At 40.2% G+C, this 9,114-nt stretch overlaps 3 protein-coding genes across 3 annotated transcripts; all 3 read left to right on the top strand.

The window, feature by feature from the left end:
- Positions 1–3,725: 3,725 nt before the first annotated feature.
- Positions 3,726–4,460, top strand: TM35_000191090 (uncharacterized protein; the record flags this gene model as incomplete). The annotated part of the gene is made up of 1 exon (XM_029026607.1): positions 3,726–4,460. The coding sequence occupies one exon, from the start codon at positions 3,726–3,728 to the stop codon at positions 4,458–4,460; it is 735 nt and encodes a 244-aa protein (XP_028881931.1).
- A 1,003-nt stretch (positions 4,461–5,463) lies between these two features.
- Positions 5,464–7,437, top strand: TM35_000191080 (putative GMP synthase, putative,glutamine amidotransferase; the record flags this gene model as incomplete). The annotated part of the gene is made up of 1 exon (XM_029026606.1): positions 5,464–7,437. The coding sequence occupies one exon, from the start codon at positions 5,464–5,466 to the stop codon at positions 7,435–7,437; it is 1,974 nt and encodes a 657-aa protein (XP_028881930.1).
- A 424-nt stretch (positions 7,438–7,861) lies between these two features.
- Positions 7,862–8,758, top strand: TM35_000191070 (uncharacterized protein; the record flags this gene model as incomplete). Its single annotated transcript, XM_029026605.1, has 1 exon — positions 7,862–8,758. One exon carries the CDS (start codon positions 7,862–7,864, stop codon positions 8,756–8,758), a length of 897 nt encoding a protein of 298 aa, XP_028881929.1.
- Between the last annotated feature and the right edge of the window lie 356 nt (positions 8,759–9,114).

Here is a 9,114-nt window from a genome sequence, read left to right as displayed (position 1 = left end):
TTTTTTTTTTTACTGTCGTTCTGCGTTCGGTGATGCCATTCCTATTTTTCTCTTTGGTGACTTTTTTTGCTTGACGAGGATGGAGTGGTGTTGAGAGAAGAAAAAGCAGAAGTGAAAATGGTAGGGAGAAGGGAAGAAGTTGAAGTGACAAGAATTAATATTTTTATTTTCTTTTTTGGTTTTTGCACTTTAGCATCATCATCATCTCTTCTTTACTTCATGCTGTCTTTTTGCTTTTTTTTTTCTCTGAGTGGAAACTCATTCACTGAGTCACTCAGTCGCTTTCCCTCTCCCCAATATATATATATATATATATATATATATATATATATATTTTTTTTTTGTTTTAATTTACCTTCTCTGTCTGTCTGATGGTGAAAGTTTTCCTTCTTTTTCTGCACGTAAGGTGCTTCATCAATTCGCGTTTCCTTGCGAGATATATTTTCTGTTTTTCTGCAAGAGATGATATTAGGGGGAAAATGTGGGAAAAAGCAAAGGCAGAAAGAACGATAAAAGAACCGTAATGTTACACTGTAGATCAGCTGTAATGCTCTGATCAGAAATAACAGAACGCAAAAGACAAATAAGAAAGAAAGTAAAATTGAAGTGTAAAAGAGTTGTTGTTGTTTTTGTGGGCGATCGTGCCGTCGTTAACACAAACTGAACTGCATTGACCTTGTGTTTCGTTCACGGTGTTGTATTTTTTTTTTTTTTTGTTTTACTGTTGGAGACTATTTTCCCTACCATTTTCAATTCCTCCCCCTCATTTTGGCGTATCGTTTTTTTTTTTTTTTTTTTTTTTTTTTTTTTTTTTTTTTTTTTTTTTTTTTTAACCCTTGTATTTAATCCAAACGGTTTCGGTGTTTTTTTTTTTCCTATTTTACTCTCTTTTCTTTGTTGATTCGTTTCTTTTTTGTTTTAACTTGCGTACGCGTCTCATTCTCTTTTCCCCCTTCTCTTTCTCTTTCTCTTTCTCTTTCTCTATACGTCTATGTTTCTATGTGAGTTTATTATTCTTATTAAAATCGTCTACTTTTTGTATTATTTACCTTGCGCTTCCCAATGCATAAAGGTGTAGAAAAAAAAAAAAGAGTCCTTCCTTCGTTTTCCATTGCCTGTATTCAGGAGCTGTGGAATAAACTGGAAGATTTGGTTATTATTTTGAAAAGAAGTATGACAGCAATGGAGCAGCAATAGAACGTATTGTGGTGTAGAACTGAGAGAGAGAGAGAGAGAGGAGGGAGAGAGAAAGAAAGAGATTAATGTGATAAGTATGAGAGGGACAGTACCAATCAGGGTATACATCCGAATGATCCGTGTGTTGTATCTTTTTTTTTTCTTTTCGTTTATTTGTTTGCATTCGATTCTTTTCTTATTGTCTTCATTACTTTTGCTTATTCTCTTGTATTTCCATTTTTCCTTTTCCCTAAGAGCGGTGAGGAATTGTACACCGTGTTGTTTGGACACCGCGCAGCAACACGAGAGGGGCACTGCAGGCGAACAGACGAAAAAATGAAATGACAATGAAGAGAAAAGAACTGCGGATGTTTATTTTTATGTGCGTACGGCTGCGCAAATGAGTTCGAGTCAATGAGCCCCATAAGGGTGAAGGAAGAAATTCTTTTTGTTTCTACTGATATAAGTAAAGGAACATTGAAAGTGCATATTCCTATTGCTTCTGACACGCTCATGTATGTGTCTTTTTTTTTTTTTGGTTCTTTTGTTGTCTTTTTGTCTTTTTTGTTCTTTGTGATCCTGCGCTTCTTGCAATGAATTAAGTAGCCATCCACATTATCAGCAAAATGAAAATTGTGCTGTATTAACTGCTGTGAATTACCCTTTCTGAAAAGGGAAAAGAATAAATTACAGATTTCTTTTTTTTTTTTGCTTTTTACTTTTTACTTGGGGAATCTCTGACATCGTTTAGTGTTTTTTGCTTCTTTTTTTCCCTTTTCATTAAAACAGCAGCAACAATAACATAAGTGTTGTTGGGTACTGTACTGGTGCAATACATTTGCAAGAATGGGAGAAGGAAATAGTGTAAAAAAAAAAAAAGAAAAGAGTAACTTTGTTTCACCGATAAACTCTCTGAAGGGAGAGGAAGAATCCACGAATTTATGGGAGAAACAGTTATTGAAAGCAATTCAGCGTTTTTGTTTGGGAAGCAGGAGATAAAAGAGACCTTTATGTAGGGTTCTTCTCGTGTTTTATTATTATTATTATTATTATTATTATTATTATTATTTTCTTTTTACTGCAATGTCTTGTACTTCGCAGTTTCTTTTCTACTGGTGGCAGTATGGAGAACAGGAAGTTAAGATTTAAAGACAGAAAAAAAATAAAAGGCAGTGGGATTGAGAAGCGAGATAAATTAAGAAAAAAGAAAACAGAAGGTCTTTCATATCTTTATCTTTGGAGTGTTCCTCTCCATTATATTTTCTTTGATATCTTTCTGCATACAGATATATGGATACGTCTCTTTTTTTTCCCCCGTTTCCGAGTGCAGACGTGTGTGTGTGTGTGTTCTATTTTTTCTCTGTTATGTTATGATTCCCCTGGTGGCACCATTCTCTAGAGTTTTTTTTAAATGGAAATAAGTGAGTGGTGAGAAGAGAAATATTGTGTGGGAAGAACTTCCCCTATATTCAACCATAGCAATAGCAACAGCAGTAGGAAACTGAAGTATATGAAGGGGAAAAAGGACATTGACTATAATAGGCCCAACAACAGATATATATATATATAAAAGGTGGTATTATTTTCTTTTTCCTTCTTGTTTCTGTTTCATCACTAATATGACCATCGTTATTAGTGACGTGTTTTTGTTTTCCGTTTGTGCGCCGGTAATTGTGTTGAAGAGCGAGAGGCAGTCATAACAGCCAACATTATCGCGATGGGAAGCAAACACAAGAAGAAGTTGTGGAATAAAAAAAAAAAAACGGAAAAAAGAAAAAAAAAAACGACTCAAAGAATATCATCAAAGGACCATATTGTAATTGCTGACCGGAGAGCAGTCAAAATAAAACAAACTGTGAGATGTTTTTTTTTTTGTTGTTGTTGTTGTAAATGAAGCTTTCAAGAGGATTATGATTCTTTTTATTTATTATTATTTTGGTTTCCCTTAACTTTTTTTCGTCATTATCACTGAACTCTTTACAGCTATTGCTGGTAGCGACCGTTACTGCTCTGTGTAACAAGTACATGTTTTTTTTACTTGCTACAATAGACAACAGACAAAACAAGAAAGAAAAAAAAAGAGAAAGAGGGGGAAAAAAAGGACTGCGTTGAGTGACTTTATTTGGTCATTTCTTCTTGGTAATGTTGTTAAAAATGTTTTTTTTTTTTTTTTTTTGTGGGACCAACTTGCCGAGAATAAGACAACTCAATAGAAGCATTTCAGTTTAAACGGGTACAGACAACCGCGCAGTGGACTGCTCACAGAATTGTTTAAAGAAGCGTGCGTGGCACATCGCATCGGAGCGGATTTTTTGTTACTACTTGTCTTGTTCCACTAACTTCGGAAAATAAATTTAAAATATTATCAAGTGTGATGTTACCAATTCTACAGGTTTTCTTTTTGTTTTGTTTTTATTGTGTGTATTTTCATCTTCATTTTATTTGTTTTATTTCCATTTTGTTTCACATCCCCTCCTCCTTAAGGTGTAGAATAGCACTTTCACACACACACACACACATAAAATATACTTGTATATATATACTGTGCAATGGAGGGTTCGCAGGTGAAGGAACTCATACAGACGTGGCGCGGCCTGAGCAGTGCACTCAAAGAGAAGAACGCGGAGCTCGAGAAAACACGTGCCGCCCTGCACGAAATGGAGGCAGAGCACGCAAAGACCGTTCGAGATTGGGATCTTGAGAAGGCGAATATTCAAAACACAATTTCGTTGGTATGGACACAGGTGTCAAGTAAGAAGGAGGAACTCGCCCGCATAGAGGAGGAGACACTGGAACTTCAGCGAAAGGTGGATGAGCGCCGTTTACGCAATGAGGAACACTGGAGGGTTTTAAACAAACGTAAACAAGTGGTTAAATCCCAACTGCAGGAAATGGAAGAAAAAGATAAGGATGCTAGAGAACGGTTGCGTGAATTCCGAGAATTGCGAGAGGAAAGCAAGCAGCAACTTCTTTCTACCATTCAAAAACTTGAGGGTATTGCGCAGCAGGAGCAGATGGACCACCAACAGAAGACACGGCAATTACGCAGTAGGATTGCTGATATGGTGGCAGCAACGGAGTCTGAGAAGAAATCATGGGCCCTTGAAGTCGCAATGCGTGAATGGAAGCAGAAGAGCGATGCACGCAAATGGTTGTCGGAAGAAGCTGCTGCTGCAGAGAAGGAACAAGGGACGTGGGCAGAGATTGTCAGGGAGGCCAACAATCTTAGCTGTGAAGACCATCTCAAAGAGTTGGACGTACTTCGCGCTCTCATCTCCTGTTAGAGTTTGGAGATATTGAGAGAGGGACTATATGGTTTAAAGGGTTATATGAAAATGATACAATATGTATTCCTACATGTCTTTCTTCACAATGCAGATTCAGTAAGCGATATATACGCCCTTTAGTTTATATAGATAGCATCACTACACCCTGTTGTTTTTATGCATCATATTATTCTTTTTTTTTCGTTTCCCCTAGATACTTTAGATATTTGAGTGACTACAATATATTTATATGAGTTTTTCTTCGTTATGTCATACTTTTTTTTTTTTTTTTGGAATTATGCTGACTCTACAGGTGTTGATACTACTAATTATTCGTCCATCTTTTTTTTCTTTTTTCTGTGGTGGTGGTGGGGATGGTCATGGATCTCATTATCTCTCTAGGAAGGTAATAGGTACACAGATACAGGTATCTAGGCTTCACGTAAAAAAAAAAGGGGGAAGTGGGTAAAGAAGTACAGGGTTCTCTTTTATTTTGCTCTCTCTAATGTCAAGCCGTATTTGCATTCGTTCTCTTAGTTCTGATTTCGATGAACAGTCGCTTTTGCGGATCTGTGCTTCCTTTGGTGATATTGCCGCCTTCGACGCCCGTGGTGCAACTGGCGCGATTGGGAATGAGTGCACCGCTGAGGTTCAGTATGAAGAACCCGAGGACGCCGTGGCTGCTGCTGGTAACATGAACGGCATGGAGTTTGGTGGTCGGTACCTTCGTGTTTTTCTCAAGCGATTGGCGGCTTGAGAAATCGTTTTGGTTACATTGAAACTGCTTTAATAAACTTCGTTGTGAAAAAACAAAAAAAAAAACAAAAGAAAAAAGTAATCCAAACGCAATAGCTCTTGTTATCCGTTTCTCTGTATTTTTTCCTCTGGGGATATCTATAACAATTGCGACGTAAGTATATCTTTGTTTTTTTTTTTTCTTGCTTGTTTTTTTTTTTTTTTACTCTGAATTTTTATGAGCACGGCGCGTCAAGAACAAAAAAAAAAAGAGAGAGAGAGAGTAATGGAGCACACATCCACTGCACAGGAGTGTATCGTCATTCTTGACGCTGGTTCTCAGTATGGTAAAGTGATTGACCGAAAAATTCGTGAGTTACGTGTGGAGTCCCGCATCATGCCGCTCAACACTCCTACAGAGACGCTTCGAAATGACAAATCAATTAAAGGTATTATAATCAGCGGAGGCCCCAGTTCTATACATGATGCCGATGCCCCAGCATTTAATGAAGATCTCTTTGAAGTTGGAAAACCCCTACTTGGGATATGCTATGGTATGCAACTCCTCGCACGATCCTTTGGTGGAAGTGTTGGACGAGCAGCAGTTCGGGAAGATGGACAGGATACCATATCAGTGGATTCTACTTCTAAACTTTTTCATGGTCTTTCTTCAAATGAAAAAGTATTACTTACACATGGTGATTCTATTACTGATTCAGGTCCTCATCTTGATGTTATTGCACGTAGTAGTGCTAATATCATTGCAGCTGTACAACACCGTGAACTTCCCCTTTTTGGAGTGCAGTTTCACCCAGAAGTAGAGCTTACAGAGAACGGTATGAAGATATTCAAAAATTTCTTATCTCTTTGTGACTGTCATTTTACCTTTACTATGGAAGATCGTGAAGAAGTGGCACTACGGATGATTCGTGAAAGAACTTCTAAAGGACAAAAAGTACTTTGTCTTGCATCTGGTGGTGTGGACAGTACAGTTTGTGCAGTCCTGCTTCTTAAGGCGCTTGGTCCTGATCGTGTGGTCTGTGTGCATATTGATCATGGATTTATGCGCCTCGGGGAAAGTGAAGAAGTTGTGGCTGCTTTGAAAGCAGCGGGAGTTCATGTGAATTTGATTGACGCACGCGAACAATTTGCACAAGCTACAACAGAGATGCCAGCCAAGCGCAACCGTGCATCATATACAACAGGAAAGCTATGTGAAGTCATAGACCCTGAGGAAAAACGAGTTATTATTGGCAATACTTTTATGACTGTCTGCGATGCAGTTATTAAGGATCTTCAACTTGATCTTGACAATCTGCTTCTGGCTCAAGGTACCTTGCGCCCTGATCTGATTGAATCTGGCTCATCGTATGCCAGTAAGACAGCGGATGCTATCAAAACACACCATAATGACACTGCTGTGGTTCGTCAACTACGTGATGCTGGTCGAATCATTGAGCCTCTGTGTGACTATCATAAGGATGAGGTGCGGGAGTTGGGTCTGAGACTCGGGATCCCGCCACATTTGGTGCAACGACAACCATTCCCTGGACCTGGTCTTGCTATTCGCACACTTTGCAGTAATGGTACACCTTACAAGGATGAATTCTATGACTTAACAGAGGAAATAGTGAAAAAAATATGTGCTGGGGAAAACAGTATGGATTTGGTTCTGCCACTGCTTGATGATATCAAAAGTCTTCAACCTGCTTCTTGTCTGCTTCCACTACGCACTGTTGGCGTACAGGGTGACGGTCGAACATATGCGTATGCGGTTGCCATTTCCACTGATACATTTCCTCTGGAATCCCAATGGAAGCAACTAAGCAGATTGGCACTTGCCATTCCAAAGGTTGCACATCATGTGAACCGTGTTGTGTTTATGTTTGGACCAAAACGTTCAGACTCACCACGGACAGCCGCAAAAACGACACTTATTCCTTCAGTACTTGATAAACTCCGCATTGCAGATGATGTGGTCAACCGTGCACTTGTGAAGCACAACCTGGTTTCTCGTCTCAGTCAGGTTCCTGTTGTACTTCTGCCTCTCGGGTTTGAGGAAAAGGGTGAGATTAGCATCGTGGTGCGCACCTTCCTCACGAATGACTTCATGACAGGTGTCCCTGCACTCCCTGGATCTCCTATGATGCCAATATCTGTATTGCAGGAAATTGTTACGTCACTACAGGGTTTGGATTTTGTATCCCGCGTTATGTACGACCTCACGGCGAAACCACCTGGAACGACCGAGTGGGAATGAGCACATACTTGGTGAATATTTGTGTTTGTGTGTGTCTTTGTTTGATTTTTCATTACCAGACTTACTGTTTCTTTTGTTTTTTTTTTCTGAATTAGGATAATGCGCATCGTAAACAGTGTGTAAATAATAAAAATGAAAGAAAAAAAAAGATGATGGATCTTTTTAACCGTTTTTTTTTTTAACACATTTTATGCGTTATTTATCATTATTTTATGAATTCTCACTTGATTTACACAATAAGAGTAATACTGCGAAATGGTTTTTTTTTTTTGTTGTTGTACATATACGTGAGGTTTTTCTTCTTATTTTTATCTTTGGGGTGGGGTCGAAAGTAACTAGCAATAGTCTGGTGATATAGTTTTTTATAGATCTACATTCTATACGTTTAGTAATTCTCATCTTTTTTTCTTATTCCTAGATCACGATGGCTTGTGTTGTAGACCACCACACCCTTACTGTAAACGACAGCGAGACAACTGCTATTGTGACGAAAGAACCTGCAGAATTACCACCTTTGCCACAAAATCACCATTACTATCAACCGGAGCATCTGCAGGAAAAGAACGAGGAGGGGGAAGAGGAAGAAGCAGCAAAGGAGAAGACGCGCTATACTGGGCGTAATGTATTTACCTTCTCTCATGCCTCCATACACCCCAACGCTGCAGCCGCGCGAGCCTTCCTTGACGCCCACATCCCGCAGCCCCGCACGGACATGGACACGCAGCGGGCCAACGTCCAGCAGCACCACTTGGAGCGGCTGCATGCCTTTGTGGAACGCAGCGAGTTGCGTAATGTGCTCGGCGACGCGGAGCGGGTCGTCGGCCTCAAATCTCTTGTGCGGCTGGCGGCCGAGACGGACCTCCACCACGCCGGTCGCTGTCAATACCCGCCGGACGTCCAGCAGTTCATGCGCCGCACGTGGCAGGCGCTCCTCCTGCAGGTCGACGCGCACTTCGCCGCCGCCCCGCCGACCGCCGACCGCAGCCGCGAGGCGCTCGAGAACATCTCCGGCCTCGGCGTGTGGTTCACGGGCAACATGTCGCTCCCGCTGCGCCGACACGCCGTGCGCATCCCAGCGCCCGACGGCACCATGCAGGACGCCATCGCCATAGGCATCGCCGCATTCACGTACTCCTCATACGTCATGGAGGCACGAAGGCAGGCACAGACCGCAACACTCGCAGAGCTCGATAGACTCTCCAAGCGACTTAATGTAAAGCTCTGCTTTCTGCCTCCCCTAGTGCTCCCAGAGGAAGCCCCACGGGACCTCCAAGAGGCCACTCTCACTGATAATATTGATGCTTCTCAAAATGAGATGTAATAATGTAAGAATAGGGAAAGCCAATTAAAAAAAAAAAAAAAAGAAAGAATAAATCCAAATAAGTGTACATAATATTGAGCGGATGGACAAGCAGAAAAGGTTTTTTTTTCATTCTTTCTTGGTGTAAGTATCTGTGTGTCTCTTGCACTGTTTCGGTTACATTATGTTCTGTATTATTTGAAAGGACATATTTCGTGCGTTTCTGTATAGTCTTTCTCTACTGAACATGGGGCCCTGCGAATAAAATAACCAAGAAAAGATAAATAAAAAGAATATAATGTGTAAATGAGGAGACGGACCGTTTTTTTTTTTTTTTCATATATATATATTTACTGAGTGTTTTTTTTTTTTTTTTT

Source organism: Trypanosoma theileri (genome assembly GCF_002087225.1).
Source record: "Trypanosoma theileri isolate Edinburgh chromosome Unknown TM35_Tth_19_V1, whole genome shotgun sequence".
In the NCBI taxonomy this organism is placed as follows: Eukaryota; Euglenozoa; class Kinetoplastea; order Trypanosomatida; family Trypanosomatidae; genus Trypanosoma; species Trypanosoma theileri.
The sequence above is the reverse complement of the archived record's forward strand: the minus strand, read 5'-3'. Positions and strand labels throughout refer to the sequence as shown.